Source organism: Melozone crissalis, unplaced genomic scaffold, assembly GCF_028551555.1.
Source record: "Melozone crissalis strain CALT ecotype California unplaced genomic scaffold, PUWL_Pcris_2 ptg000068l_1, whole genome shotgun sequence".
Lineage (NCBI taxonomy): Eukaryota > Metazoa > Chordata > Aves > Passeriformes > Passerellidae > Melozone > Melozone crissalis.
Genome location: NW_026535846.1, coordinates 14276055 through 14291972, shown reverse-complemented (window position 1 = coordinate 14291972; position 15918 = coordinate 14276055). Strand labels below are relative to the sequence as shown.

The following is a 15918-nucleotide window of genomic DNA, read 5'->3' as shown; positions in this document are numbered from 1 at the left end:
CCGTACCTGCAAATTGACCAGTTATTAAAGTGAACTAATTTCTTCATTTGCTTCTACTAGGCACAATGGAAAGTAAAACAAAACCCTGTGACAAATTGTTTATTTCTACACTGAACAAAGAAAGCAAGGACTAAATAAACTTTTAAACTAATAAGGAAGGAAACAAATACCATGAAATGAGAATTACCTAAATAACAAGGATGGTCTATGATTAATTAAAACTATTTCAGCAACTCCTGCAATAAACTGCCATGTTGTACTCACAGCTTACTGCTCTTAGGAGGTGTAGACAGGAACTAGGTGTCAAGAAAAAAAAGCTAAGTAGATATAAACAACTATCTGCCACATTTTAAATCTCTTTACTCTGTGATTATGATTTAAAACTTTATTCCCTCCTTTCAAGATTATTTGAGAACACATCTTCCCTAAGGGAAATATCCTACAGTTGAAGACTTTAGAATCTGCTGCTGTTTTATGACAGCTAATGACACAACAGAGGGTGGCTGTGCAATCACACAGAAGTGCTCAAAGCCCTCCTAGTTCTGCACAGAACCATTAAAAGCTTGACTTCCAAGAATGAACCCAAGATACCAGGGAGAACTCCTCACATGTTCTCTGCAGTTACATGTGTTAGTAAGCTTTTTGAAAGGTAGCAATAACTGTCAGATGAGCAAAGAGAGAAAAAGAAACACTACAGAAAAGCTCCCTTTGAAGCAGTACTTTACTTTGCTCCAAAAGAAGCCCAATTCAGAGGTTATTTAAAAAAAATAAAGCTAGTCAAGGTACATCTTTTCTGCAGTGCCTCCCAGGGACTGACAGCTATGTACTTTATGAGACTCAGCACATCACAAGCTGGCTGCTTGTTTTCTATCATCACCTGATATTTTCAACTGCAAAATGCTCAGCCCCCAGTGAGGAAGTCTGAACTCAGAACAGAAATCAGGGAATTTAAACAGCAAAGCAGTGCATACATAACACTAAACAGGAGTGTACTTCCACCTTTCAGTTGCAATAAGCAAGATGAAACAAGAATTAGCAATCATCCTGAATAGAAAAAGCTAACTTTTCCCTTAGTCACGGGAAATGTTGTTGTGGTAAAACTGACCCTTAAGAGACAGATCCCTACTCCAAAAACAGCATGAGAGGAGAAGCAAACATCTTTCACCAGGATGTAACAGAAAATAAAGGAAAGCATTTGTAGCAAAGCAACATTAACATCTCTAGTTTAAAATCCAGTAAATGACCACGGTGCTCCCCCTGGTGACAACAGACGGGCTGAGGTACCTGTGGTGAGAATCAGCCACTGCAATATAAATCCTCCAGCTTCAAAAAGCTTAGCAGCAATACTACTCCCACTCCCACTGAAGTAGGATCAGAAAGACTCTCATTAATTACCATGCTTTAGCTTCAGGAATGTGTTCTACATTATCAGAAATAAGTCCTAACACCAGTGATGCTGCCAGGTGTAAGTCACTGCAGCATGAAGGAAAGAGCATGAAATGAGATTTCAGAACAGAAATGTAGATTTGGATTTATATTTATATTTGATTTCAACACTAGAGAAATGATTTGCAATGGATGAATGTTCCAGAAGGAGGTGAAAAAAGGAAGTTTTCTACGCAGTAGGGCACGGGATCTTTAGGAACACATACAAAGGATCTCAGGAAACCAAAGTTCCTAGTTTTGCACAGGAAAATGTTTGGGTGAAGTGTACAGTTCAGGCCAGTGTAGTAAGAATGGGTTAAGGATGGCAAGCCCATAGCCAATACGCCTGTCAATTAGGTAAAGCAAACTTTTCAATTGGTTTTGCCAGTATGGAAATCTTCATTCAGCTTGTGCCTTGTTTGGCCATCAAATGAGACTTTCTCAATGCAGTGAAACTGGCTACACTTGAGAGAGAAATGAAGAAATGCTTAGGGATGGCTGATAACAGATTCCTAACACCACTGGCTGTGCCCATGTAACCCTGGTGACAGGCAGGGCTTGCCAGGAGATCAGACCCAGCTGGTACCTGATAATGACCTGCTGCAAGAGGCCAGACTGGGAAGATTCTGGGAGTCAGAGTGAGGATCAGCTTCCCTGCAGCTCCTGGGTGCTGTCCAAGGAAACATCAGCCCTCAAAACAAGCCAACATCCCAGTAGGTCAAGGTCCTTGGAAACATTTCAATTTGGTTTTTGTTGCAAAACATTCCACACTGTCACTCACCTTTGGGTGAAAACAAAAAGCACACAAGCAGGCTGCTCAGGTGGAGGCAGAGCAACACAAGAGCAAGAGCTTCCACAGTTCTGTTCACAACAAGTAAAGATCTCTCAGTTTGACAAGACTTGCTGTGATACGCAGCATTTTCACCCTGTCCTCCATCCCCTGACATCCACAGAAACTGGGATAGCAACACTTGGTCAGTTTTAACTTCTGTCAGTGTTTGATGAGAATCAAATCCCAGAAGTGTCTGATGAGCCATAGCCAAGACAAAGAAGGCAGTTTTAGATCCCTGAGCTGCTGCAGGAAACTTTGTGCATGCTGAGGAATACATCCCTATGCCAGCCATCCTCTTCTCAGGTTTTCAGGATTTTTTTACTGGACTCCAAAGGGGAAAAGGAGATTTTGCAATATTACACTTCAAACTTCAGTATTGCAGAAGGCAAATTTTGCTCAGGGACACAACTTCTACAAGCTGGCAAGTGTCCTCATTCTTGCCTGTTCAAAGACTGCCATGTTCTTGCTGGTGCTGAGCATAGATATAAAAAATACCTCTGGCACAGGAATCAAAACAAAGGACAGACAGCTTTAAGTACATGACCTTGGGTTATACAATTCAAAACAATTAATTGCTTCCCTATGAAACCATTCTTGTCAGATTTTGCAGTTAACAAACCCCCTTAGCTAAGGGGGGACCAGTTTCCTTTCTGCCATCAAGAACAAGTAAGATGTGCCACTTTATTTTCATTTTCTGCCTGTGCAGTGACAGAAATTTATATTTTCTGCCTGAAGAGTGACTTCACAGGTCCTGTATAAGAACCCCCCTTCTCTGAAGAAGACACCACATCATTTAATAAGAATATCTTTGCTATATCATTAATTTTAATTCCAACCTGTACTTCAATATGCACATAACTATTTTCAAATACAATGAAAACTTAAATTCAACAGCATCAGAGCTTTCAGTAAATCCTTCACAACTTCAGAAAAATCTCTATAAACATTGTGTAAAGTAGATACAGAATGTACAGAGAATGGTTTTCTATACAAAAGTGCATTTTAGCAATACAATTAGCAGAGAACCTGGGAAAAAAACCCCCTCAATTTAAGCAATACCATATACTCTAATCTATACCCTCCTCTCTCCCCCCCACAAAAATAAAGAAAAAAAAATCAACCCCCCCACCTTCCCCTTGCTTTGGTTATTAACTATATTCAAGGCTTTCATATTACAATTTTATTTTTTTTACACTGGACTATTTATTTGTAATTTGGAAATGTTTTAAAGTTAGCCAGATGAGAGAGAATGCAAATATGATTCATCAGAGTTAACAGTCAAAATAGACAAACTTTGAATATTACATAGATTTGCTCTTGCTAGATTAATAAACTAATCTTTGCAATCCTTAAATGGACAACTGTTGACTTTTCTGTTCCCAAGAATTGCAAGATCAGTACACTTAAGAAAATTAAACCAATAAATCTAACAACATTTGCCATGAAAATCTGGCTTATATGAATGAACTTTAAAAGCTCCCAAAACAGTCAGGTTTATTAATATTTATAGACCAATGCATCAACTGATTTCAAAGTTGAAGGAGTGTTAGGAGAAAAAAAATGGCTTCAGGCCATTCAGCATAGATAAACAGGAAATATTGCCATTTTTATTTTTCTGTGTTGTATATGCACTCTGATGTAAATGCATGTAAGTAAGTTCAAGCAGGTTGTTGGTTTGTTTTCTCCCCAGAGAATGATCTTCACAGGTTTCAAACCACAATATGAGAACTAAAATTTGAGCCCAGGAAAGTCTTGTAAAGACTTTTCCTGCTCTTCCAAGTAAGCACCCCATACTGAGCACATTGTAACCATCTTTTTATGAGCTTCCCAGATTAAAAAAAATAGGCATTTTAACAAAAGATGACATTAGATACACAGAAATCAGCCAAGTTTGTCAGGCAGCTTTCTTCTCATCTTTAAAATCATATTAGAAAATAATGTTCTCTCTTGTTTACAGTCCTATTGCAATCAGACTTTCAGTGCTCCTTCTAAGCCTTTTTAGAGAAAAAGTTACCATGGAAGCAAACTGTTATCATTACAGAGTGTAAAATGTTTATATCCACACTGCAGTGGGTACAAAGTTCCTACAGACAGTTTCAGTACCATGAAGCCAAGTAACCATGAGCTTTTTCCTGTGTGTCTCTGTATTGCTTTTAAGCTTCACATTTTTTCTCCATTAATAAAAAGCAGAGTTTTGATTTATTTTTTTAAGAAAAAAACTCAATAAGGATGCATTATTTTAGCAGTCTGTTACTCTTCATCAGAACCCAGTAGTTACACCTATAGCCACAAAGGCCAAAACTTGTATCAGCAAGATCAGATTTCACTGACATTGCCACTGTTTGACTACTACCACAGGTATTTCACGGAAATTAACAGATTTAGATTGGAAAAGTCCTTTTAGGATCATCAACCCTAAATCTAACACTGCCAAGCCCACCACTAAACCATGTCTAGGTGCCACATCTACACGTCTTTTAAAACCACCACGGACAGAGTCTTCCTGAGTAAATGTTGAGCATGCTGCAGGGAAAACCATGAATCTGACAAAAAACCTTCCCCCACCACAAAATGAGTGTGTCACTGCAACTACAGAGGATGAGAAAGCAAAAGGAAAAAAAACCCAAATGTGTAGAAGTATATGAGAATATGAGAACTCCTGAATGCCACAGTGACTTCAGGCCTGATTCTCTGAGATCAGGGAGAGACAACATTGTATCTCTGAGTACTTGGCAAAGAACATTCAAGGTAAGCAAGATGTTATTCTGCATCCTTAGCAGAACATTTAGAGTTTTGTATTCTTTGTATTCTTATGAGCATCCTGGATCTATGAGATCACAGAGCTATAAATTATTAGCATGGAATCCCTGGAAATCCACTCTCTTCTATCATTTTAACTGTCACTCACATGACTGAAGTACCTGCTGGAGACAACACAGCACAATCAGCTATTCTGGCACCCAGGACCTTTTTGTCCATCTAACAGATGAGCATCTGGACCCATCTAATCACTTAGAATAATTTATATTTACATGCTCACACTATGATGGAAATACTATCCTCCCTCACTTCAGGATCTCTGGAAGCTAGGAGACAGGTGGCCAGAATGAACTGTACCTCATCAAAATGATGGGGTCTTCTCTCAACAAAACCCTGAGGCATTTTAAACTCTGAATAACTGCTGAAACAGAATAAAGTGAACACACTTTCATGCTCCACTACACTGAGATATTGCACCTTCCTTACAATTCACTTCAGAGTTTCAATTCTCTACAGTACAAAGTGTGCATTTTTCTTCAGAAAAAAAAATTCCATCACATTTCAAAGTCACTGCAGAAAATAAAGGTTGTACTGAACTGTGACAGTGTACACATGGTGAACACTGATGAATTCACCAGTGTACACATGGTGAACACTATTTCATGATGAATTCATCAATTACCATGGAAGAGTTTAACAACCACACCCTGAAATTACCCAAATTGATAGCAATTGAATCTTATCTTCCATATAAGATATATAAATGAAGCTCCAGATTTAAGTCAATCTAAATTCTCAGTAAAGTGTATACTGTTAAGAAGTTTTCAGTATTGATTATACAGGAGGGAGGCATCAATCAGCAACAGCACAGTACAAGCAAATACTGACAGGTCACAGACACTTGTGGTTATTGGACAGAGAACTGGCCACATGGGACAGCTAACTTGAGCTTAAAATGACATTACCTGGCTTTTAGTCAGTCAGTGGTCAAGCCTGGGGACCTGTTGTAGAGCAGCACTAAGTTCAAACACATTAGTTTGACTATGGACCCCATTTATTTCTTATCAAAACCCTTTCAGAGGCCAGTGTTCAGATAATTTACTGGTCAGTTTATTTTAAGGCTAAAAGGAATGCCACCTCTGAAAGAAAAATATTTCAGCTGTCAGGGCTAGTAAGTCTGTGCAGGGCATGGAACATTAATGTCAGTAGTCCTAAAGCTGACCATGCATTCTGTAGGATTGGGCTATATCCCGCAATTACAGACACCTGTGGCCACACTAAACTGTCAAACTCCTTAATTCAAGAGCAAAATTAAAGTAAGGAAGCATCAACATAATAAAAAAATCATTTCCTAAACTCAGAACTCAAAAACACTTTTATACACTGTTAAATTTCACATTAAAATTTAGAACTATCATTTTTATCTCAGCCATGGGGGAAGGAGTTCTATAAAAGTAGTTCCAAGATAAAAACTAAAATCAGCTTAAAGATTGTCAGAGTTAAGAAAAAGGTTGAAACTACTACTACTTCCCTACCTGAAAGTCACAATTTTACCTAATTTTCTTATCATGAGAAATTTCAAAAGCTGATAGACAACAAAAGGAGAATTCTGATACATGTCATGGTGCAACAACCCACACAGAAGACAACCTCAGCTAAACATACAATTTAAAAAGTACAGCTGCATTAATTAAGTTCTCCTGTCAACAATATGAATTAAATATATTTAGATATGCTTCTGGGGAAGAAAACCACTGAATTTGTGTGCCACTTGTTTGCACTTCTGTTTCCAGTAGTGTTTTTAACTATTTTAAGTAGTGTCCTTGACAACTTAATTGCAGGTTAGTGTATTTTCAATTCATAAATGTGTTTTTATAAGAATCTTTTCACAGAAATACTAGGGATGTATTGGTGAACCATTAGTAACAATCCTAAGATACTGAGCAACAAAATAACCTTCTGAAGACTAAGTCTGCAATTACTATGAGGTTTTTTTTTTAATTTTTAGTTGGTTCCTAAGAACTACATTATTTAGGCGGTATTTGTATTAGAGATTCTCTGCTTCTTGTTTTCTGTGTAGTTTAATTTAAATCAAAACTTTTAGAAAAGTATCAACAGTACTTGGATTTTGTACAAACCAAGAGCAAGGCTGAAGAAAGCCCCAGAGAGCAAAAGATTTTTCCTCATGCTAAACAATCTCCCTAATAACAGAAAAGGAGGACAGAAAAAGTCAAGTGTAATACTAACTCAAAGCTGAAAAAAACCTAAAAAAGCTGAAGCATAGTAATGCATGCTTTGTGTCATCCAAAAGTACCCCTAGACTTACGTGCAAGTAAGTTAGCATGTTAGCCAAGTTCAAATTTCTTTAAAATCACATCTATTCAGCAGCTTTTCAGAAGACAAGTAAGTTTCTGAATTCTTCGTTGCAAAATTAGTCTCAAAAAGCTGAAGTTACTCAATACTTAGACCTTCTTAGCAAAATTACACTTGAGAAAAGATCTGGTTTGTATTGTTAATACTAATCAAAATTTGGTCAAGAAACATATGTAAACAATAAGGATAATACATTTAAGGCTTAGAAAGAACACTGATAAATTCACCCCTGTCACATTAAAACATCCACATCTCCTTCATGGTCCTCCTCAGTCACTTTTAAAGACAGCACTTCTTCATTAAGAAATAATCCACTCAGTCTTTCCTTACGAGCCTGTCTTTGCTCTTTCAGCTGTCTCTTCCTTAAGGCCTTTTGCTGGAGTTTCCGTTGCTTGGAACGTTTCTGTCAAAATACAGAACAGACAAAACATAAGATTTTGTTCTGTAAATTAGAAAAAAAACACCTCTAAAGCTGGCAAATATAAATTAACCTCTAAAATAACATCTGCTCTGAAAAATAACAAATACGAATTCTCAGCAGTGGTGTAAACATTCATCCAAAATCATACCTAATATTAAAATATCAAGACCATTTACCAGAACTGAATTCTGAGGCACAACACTAACCTGTGATGTTGCATAGTCAAGTCACTCATTGAAGGAATCCTTATTGCTGGAGAAATGTTACAGTCTTACATTAACAAACCCAAGACGCTGAAAACAAGAAAGAACTGCTCCACTCCTTCACACCTGAAATTTAAATTATGGGGACACAAGGAGTGCCACAGTTCTACTTTAAATGAGACATGCTTCAGAGGGTGCCTTCTCACCAAGGAATTACATGAGACATGCTCAAAAAATAAAGAACTTTAAAAAAGCCTGATGAAACTTCTAGTTGAGAAAAAAACCAAAAAGCATCACGGGTGTCTCTGCTGTCCAGAAATTATGCCTTAATTAGGGTGATCATTCTTAAACTATTTTTTTCTTAAGTTAGATACATAAGCCCTTATTCAAGCCCGCTCAACTTACCCTAAACAAAAGGAATTAGAATATCTACTACTACAAACACCAGGCTTCTGGTTAGAAGTGATGGGAAGAGCACAAGTTTAAACTCCTTATGATCACTGACTTAGACAGACAACTCAGTTACTCTGCTCCTTCAGGACAAACATCCCAGGTAAGATCCCATGAGCAGGCTTCAGGAGTTAAGACAGCTTAATCAACACAGACACCATAACTAGAAACTTTACTTTGGAATCCCGGATTCTCTCTGCAGCACTTGTGGACAAATTGCTGTCGCTGTGCGCTCGACTCATGTTGGCACTGGAGTTGGAGGCGGAGTTGGCAACGCTGGAGCCGCTGCTGCTGGCTGAGCTGACCATGCTGGCACTGCTGCTGCTGCCACTGGCACCACTCACACCACTGGTGCTTGCACAGCTGTAGCTGCTCCTTTTCCAGCTGTCCCTTGCAGACCGCTGCCGAGGTCCGTGTTCCTTGATATAGCTTCTTACCTTTAGAACAGAGGCAGCAAAATTACTGCAGTCTGATAAATGCTGCACTGAGATCCTGCTTTTCATGGAAAAAACACAATCTAATAATGATGGAGTTATTGGGTCAGCTCAGTAAGGCTTTTAAAACATTTTATTGTGGCTGCTTAAATCACAAGCAATCTGGAGTGACCCAGAGAACTTAACTATGTTAACATTTGTGACATTTCACTATGGAAGGAAGAAAAATATGTAGCAAGGGCTGGGGGCTTCTTTTCTCTTCTGCCTGTCAGGTTTGTGACTATGTAACAATATGTTATTATTTCAACAACAAACAGGAATATCAGTTAAGTTCAACTGAATTAAGTTGTTTACTTAATGTATCAAACCCTTTTATTTTGCTAAGTACATTCACACAAAAGTGTGTGTAAATAAAGAAGCTCTTTTCTACTTTAAGATGACACAAAATGTTTGAAATATGAAAAGGACCAAGCTCATAAAAGCAGTGAATGTTTTCCATTTTCAACTTAACCTTCATCATTATCAGTGCAACACTGAGGAGTTCAGCTTGTATGGACACTGCATCTCTTTCCAACAACACATCTCAATAATTCAATGGCTGAGAAGACAGTAGGATGTATCTACCCCATCAGCCAGGCACACTTCTTGGTTATAATTTGCGTCTTGTAATATCTTTAAAATGCTTTATTTTCTATCCCTTTCTACATGAAATTTATGGTCTTCCCCAATAAATTCCAATTTTTTTAAGTTTTAAATGCTAGTTTACATTCACTGAGCAAATGAAGACTCTCAGCTAGCTGATGGTCATGAAGTGGAGTACAGTGCCATAAGCAGCACCAGGTCTACAACATAACCCATTACACACTCCCCAGCTCTGGCTTAACACACAATGAGAATATACAACCAGTCTTATGTCAAGGTTTAATACATACAAATATGCTTTTGAACTCTATTTTCTGTCACTGACAGTATTGTGCTGTAGTGTCTCTCTCAACATCTAATGATTATGCATAAAAATTGATCACAAGTTCATAAGATTTTGCCAGATACAATCCGATGCTGAAACTCTGAAGTCAAATGTACAAACCTTAACTCACCTGTTTCAGTTTTTCATCTGTGAGACAGTTCAATTCAATAATGAATTCACTATCTGTAGGTGAGATCTGAGCAGTAGGATCAATAATTTTAATAATATCAAGTTGCTCTCGAAGGCCCATCTCTGTACTGACTTTGCGACTCAAATATTCAATATATTCAACCTAGGACCCAAAGAAAGGCAGGTGATTTTGAAGTATTACTGATTCTAAATGAGAGACAGAAGAAATAAAGAATTGACAGAATAAAACATGCTCAAATATCATGGTTCTATCTTTGGGTATCCTTAAAAACTTAGGGTGAAAACTTGAGTAGGCATTAAACTGGCTCCTATAGATCCAAAGGACAAGGTTTAGTTTTAAGAATCAAATAGTTCTGCACAGGTCTGCATTTACACTGCAGCAAACAGGATGGCCTTTGTGTCTTTTAATTGGAAGCTCTTCTGTACATTGCAGTTCTCACATAGGGAAAAAAGTCACCTGTTCATCATTTGTCATTGCACTCCATGGAAGCTCATCAAGATTCCTGTGCTTGTTTTTCTTTTTGGGAAGCAGACAGGGAGAGCTTGGAATACTCGGTATAACATCAGAGAGCACATCACTCCCACTTGCAATGTCGCTGCCAGGCAACTTGTAACATGCAAAAGGAAGAACAAAGCTTTAGAATAGAGTAGGCAGATTGTAAATTATTCTAACACTATTAACAATTCAAAACATACCATCAAATTAGCAAAGCATTGATTATCTCTGTACTTTAACAAACTCTTTCTAATTACTCATAAACCTGCAATACTCCCTTGAATCTTCCCGTAAACAGCAAGTGCAGCAAACTCAATTCACACTGTTCTGTACTTATCAATCCTCTTTAAAAATTTGTGTTCAAGAAAACACAGACTGAAGTTGCACTTCAACTATTTCCCTTCTCCATCAGTGGAAACTGTCCATTACAATCCAAACCTAAATCTAAACCTCCCATTTTGGAGCATATCTAGTTTAAGGAAGATAATTTTAAAGTAGGTCTGTAATTCCTACCAAACTCCATAATTACACAAGAAAATTAAATAAAAATCACTGCCATTTGCCTGGAAGCAACTGAGAACTTCAGCTAGCTTCATTTATACAACTGATGTGTGGTTTCTGGATGCACTTCCAGTTAAAGTGGGACAGCTGGATTACTTGTGCTCAGATTCTGCCAGATAACACCATAAAGAGCTACAAAAAAGTCTTTCCAAAATCCTACAAATCCAATCAAGCAAGTCTCTTGAGAAAAGCTTGTTTTAAAAAACAAAGAGTAATAAAAAATCTGGTTACCAATCAAACATTCTGTCAGCTAGCTAAGGCATAGGAAATGGCATCTTTTCAAAACAATTGCCATATTTATCAGGCAATTGAAATCTCACAACTCAATAAAGCTCTGAATCTTTGGGATCCAACCTGAGCTGTTCCTACAGACTGCATTATACACACACACTTGTAACTGCAGTGATATAACATACATTGTTGAGACCAGCAGCTGGACTAAGCCAGTCAGAAATTCAAAGCTGATCTCAGTACACGTCTCCAGTTCACTTGCATCTTCTGGAACAGGATTTGAGCTTTCTTGAAATCAGTTTTCAGTTCCTGTACTGTCCTTACAAGACTCTCTACATGCTCTGACTGAGCTTTATGACAAAATTTTCAAGTATTCCCCAATAAATTCTGAAACCCTATTTTGCCTATTTCAAAGTCATGTATACATTCATAGCTGATTTAAATCTTTAATATAAAAAGTCAATTTAGGTCTATAATGTACTAGAAATGCATATCATGTTTGAAAAACTGCTGAACAGGGAAGACTATCACAAACTAGAAATACCCAATGAGGACTGCATCCAGCACAGACTTGGGAAAAGGATGTGATTCACCTTCTGGTGAGACAAAATGAGCTATGTACTCTTATTGGGATAGAAAAAATACTATAGGAATAAGCTATGGCAAGAGTTTGTACACTTTACCTAGAAAGTATCAGTAGGACCAGATATCTATAACCAGATTTCATTAGCAGGGCAGATCCTCAGTACACAGACTCTAAGCTCATGGCTACAAGAAACACACACTGATCCCTAAAACCAAACAACCACAATATGTAAGCAACCTTCTTAGGAGAGCTGACCTTCAGTCTCCCCTCCTGATTAAGTAGGTTGGAATAAAATGAAACAAAACATTTTTTCTATCATTCAAGATTCAGATATGTGCTCCTAGTTACAAAGAAACAAGTGCTGAGGTCACTTGGTTTGTTCAGAAGAAGAGGAGACTTGAGGGGAGACTTCATAGCTGTCTACAGCTTCCTCAAGAGGGGAAGAGGAGTGGGAGGCAGCAATCTGTCCTCTCTGGTGACCAGTGACAGGACACAAGGGAACAGCAGGATGCCAGGTCAGGGGAAGTTAAAGTTAGGTATCAGGAAAAGGTTCTTCCCCCAGAGGCTGCTGGGGAAGTGGAACAGGCTCCCCAGGGCAGTGATCACAGCACCAAGCCTGACAGAGTTCAAGGAGTGTTTGGGCAACACTCTCAGACACAGGGTGTAACTCCTGGGCTTGTCCTGTGCAGGACCAGGAGCTGGACTTCAGTGATCCTTGTGGGTCCCTTCCAACTCAGGACATGCTATTCTATCACTTTTTAACTACAGCTAAATCCAGCATGCAATAGTCTACACAAAATTTTACATTTCCAGTGGAACCAGTTTACCTGCCACTCAAACTCACTGTCTGACCAATCCCAGTAAGTGCTGATAGAGGAGGAGACATCACTGCAGACACTGCCCTCGGGGAACAGATCAAAAGAGGTGAACTCCTGGTCATCCAGCAGAGAGTAGCAATCATCCTGGTCCCCCACAGACACGGATGAGAAGAGCTCCTCGCTGCACTCCGAGCTGGCCACGCTCGTCCCACAAGATGTCAAGTTCCACCTGCAAAACAGGACAACACAATTAGAGAGCAGCAAACATTGGCATCATGTGTGCTAAGAAATTCCTTTAAGCCTTGTAAAACTATCTCAAATTTGCTAGTCAGTGATACTACACATTGATTTTATTGAAATAAGTTATAATTGTGTAAATTGAAGTATTCTGGTTTTAAGTATTTTTAAAAGTACATCAACAACATCAAAGGGAACACAGTGTAACAAATATCAAGGCAAAATTCCATATACAGTTAGTATAATTACACCTTTATTGTCAGTTTCTACCCCAGAACTATGGCTCCTGTAATATGGAAATTGACCCTGTTTTGCTGCTGGTTGGGTTTTCAAAACACACTGATCTAAAAATAAAATTTTCCATGTATTGGAATATTTAAACTTCCATATAAACTGGAATAAAGAGAAGTAAGTAATTAATCAATTTGACTTCAAGACAAATAGAAGTCAAGAAGAAATTCCAGGCTGACAGTCCCCCACAAAATTAAGGCTTAATAAGGAAACATATTATGGATCTATTATTCACAACTCTGAATGTCAAAACCATTGGACATGGCACAGTGTAGGGTGGGGAAGAGACCTGTGTGAAAATGATACCATGCCAAAACTAAACACTTTTTTGCCTCATTACAAAGCTAGCTGAAGTTGTTGCTAAAGGAAAGCTATTGAGAACTCAATTTTCACAGAACAGATTTTTTACTCTAATGAGAGTAAGCCAGAATGTAACAAGCTCATGAAATCAGTCTCCATATCTGGAACTTATTTTACATATTGGAGAAAAGTAGGTCGAGACAAATATGAGTCAGCACAGCACTGCAATATGGCCAAAACAATTTGAAAAGGGCTTCTAAAATGCACCACACAAACCCACACAATCAACTCCTGTTCCATCAGCCTGCCCACTTCAGCCTGGCTAACTAGAAAACACTCTTCTATCACACTGAGCAATCCTATCAGCAGAAAGGCTGGTCCTCAATCTCATTAAACCACATACCAGGCTGGCTAAATATGTTTGTGATGGATTTACTCCCACACCTACTTGGCCAGATGTGAATTTATCCAATGTTAAAGACATTTCCAAAACTTTCCTCGTAGCAGATTCAGGAGTTCTTGCCCTGCCTCCCTTTCTGCATCCCCTATAGATGTGCAAAGCCTTGCTGGTACAGACTCTTGTGGGCAAGGCAATCCACTGGGAATGAGCAAAACAAAACTGTGGTGACACAGCACACCACTCAACATGAATACACCTTCAGAATCCATGAAATAATAATGAAATGAGAGATAGAGTGGACAAAGTTCCAAAGACATATCAAAACAAAGGATGAGGTACAGGGGCTCTAGCACCAACAAACTACACAGACACTCCAGGTGCAGGCAGCCAGCCTCACCTTCTCATGGCTGGGGGGCTGCTGTGCTCCCTGGGGTGAACTGGATTAACAACAAAGGGGAACTGCATTAAAATTACTCCTAACTTCAAAAAATAGAAAGCCTTATGTGAACACCACAGATTGAGCTGCACATCTGCAATGGCTTAATCAGTGCAAGACAGGGCATGTCCTTTTCCAAAGAAGTCAAACAACCCCTTGAGAAGCCTGGGTTACAAACCTGGGCTTGTAAATAGAGCAAACCTGAGCAACACACTTGGGAAGGCAATACAGAGAAATGTACAAAATTAATTAAATGCAAATTTGGTGACTATCACACATTTATTTACAGATATTCTAAGAATATATCTTACTGCTCATGTCTTATGACTCAAGAACTATACTATGAGAGTGTATCATGTTTGATCAATGCTCTTCATGCTGAATCATTTAAGAATGTATAATTAAAAGTTTGCCCTTGCGAATGACACTTTTAAAGTGCAATTTTCAAGACTTGATACAAACTCACTCTTCATAATTGTGCCACAGAAATACTAATAACCCACAAAAGAATCTTGCAAGACTGGAACAGGAATGTTGGAGACATGTATGTTGGAGACTGAAATCTCATAGAGTATTCTCAAAGAAAGCTATTGCTATATTCAAGCTTAATACTACGTATTAGCAGAACTAGGTTTTTCGGAAAGCAAGACTGTGATTTTGATTTTATGAACACAACTGGAATTTCTTTGCAGAGCTGTATTAGCACTTCTATAAATTACAGGCAGAATAATTTGCCCTTAATTAGCAGCATGGGGTGGAAATGTTTCTGCAGGAGTCAGTGGAGTCACCACGCCGCCTAGCTCATTCTGAATCTCTGAAGGTCTGCCTGGTGACCATGCAAGGCCTGCCTTTAAGTCTTATAAACACACCATTCTGTAGCTGCCTACAGCCCTCAAAAATTCAAAATCTCATAAATTAAGAAACTCAGACTGAGGGTAGGAGCATCCTGATTCAAGTGGATGGTGTCCCAGCCAGGGCAGGGGAGTTGGAACTAGATGACCTTTAGGGTCCCTTCCAACCATTCTGTGATTCTATGAAAAAGCACATCTTAAAAAACCCACCCAGCTCACACCGTCAACCGTAACGTGATGAGCCGAAGCCAGACCAAGCTAAGGGGAAGGGTGACCCAGCAGGGCGTGGGGCGGACACGGGGGGCACCTGCAGCCCGGCCCGCCGCAGACAGGAGCCGGGGAAGGATGCGCGGCCCTGCCAGGGGCGGCCCCGACCCCGCCGCGACCCCGCACCCCGGCCCGGCCCTCAGCATGACCCGGCCCGGCCGCCCCGAGCGCCGAGCGGACCTGTTGGAGTGGAAGCGGTGCAGAGGGTCGGTGCGGTGGCAGGACGAGAGCTGGCAGCCGAAATCGCTGACGTCCAGGCAGCCCTCCTCGCTCAGGCTCAAGCTGCCGCCCCGCGGCGGGTGCTGGTGCGAGAGCAGCGGGCACGGCTCCTCGGGGGTCAGGAACTTCTCGTACGGCTCCTCGGTCATGGCGGCGGGCGCGGGGGCGGCGGGAGCGCCTCAGGCGGCGGCGGGAGCGCCTCGGGCACAC

General features: G+C 39.6%; 1 protein-coding gene across 1 annotated transcript; it reads right to left on the bottom strand.

Moving 5' to 3' along the window:
• Positions 1-7080: 7080 nt before the first annotated feature.
• Positions 7081-15906, bottom strand: FAM199X (family with sequence similarity 199, X-linked). The gene is made up of 6 exons (XM_054289599.1): positions 15670-15906; positions 12717-12936; positions 10473-10622; positions 9996-10157; positions 8641-8901; positions 7081-7793 (listed from the first exon to the last, which is right to left on the bottom strand). The coding sequence occupies exons 1-6, from the start codon at positions 15855-15857 to the stop codon at positions 7623-7625; spliced, it is 1152 nt and encodes a 383-aa protein (XP_054145574.1). The 5' UTR covers positions 15858-15906; the 3' UTR covers positions 7081-7622.
• Between the last annotated feature and the right edge of the window lie 12 nt (positions 15907-15918).

Bases quoted from the DNA above. Each gene is read 5' to 3' on its own strand.
- FAM199X (XM_054289599.1), bottom strand. From the start codon at position 15,857: ATGACCGAGGAGCCGTACGAGAAGTTCCTGACCCCCGAGGAGCCGTGC. The intron at 10,158-10,472 runs GTGACTTTTTTC...TTTGGGTCCTAG, and splicing joins CAATGACAAATGATGAACAG to GTTGAATATATTGAATATTT. The intron at 8,902-9,995 runs GTGAGTTAAGGT...TCTGTTCTAAAG, and splicing joins CAGATGAAAAACTGAAACAG to GTAAGAAGCTATATCAAGGA.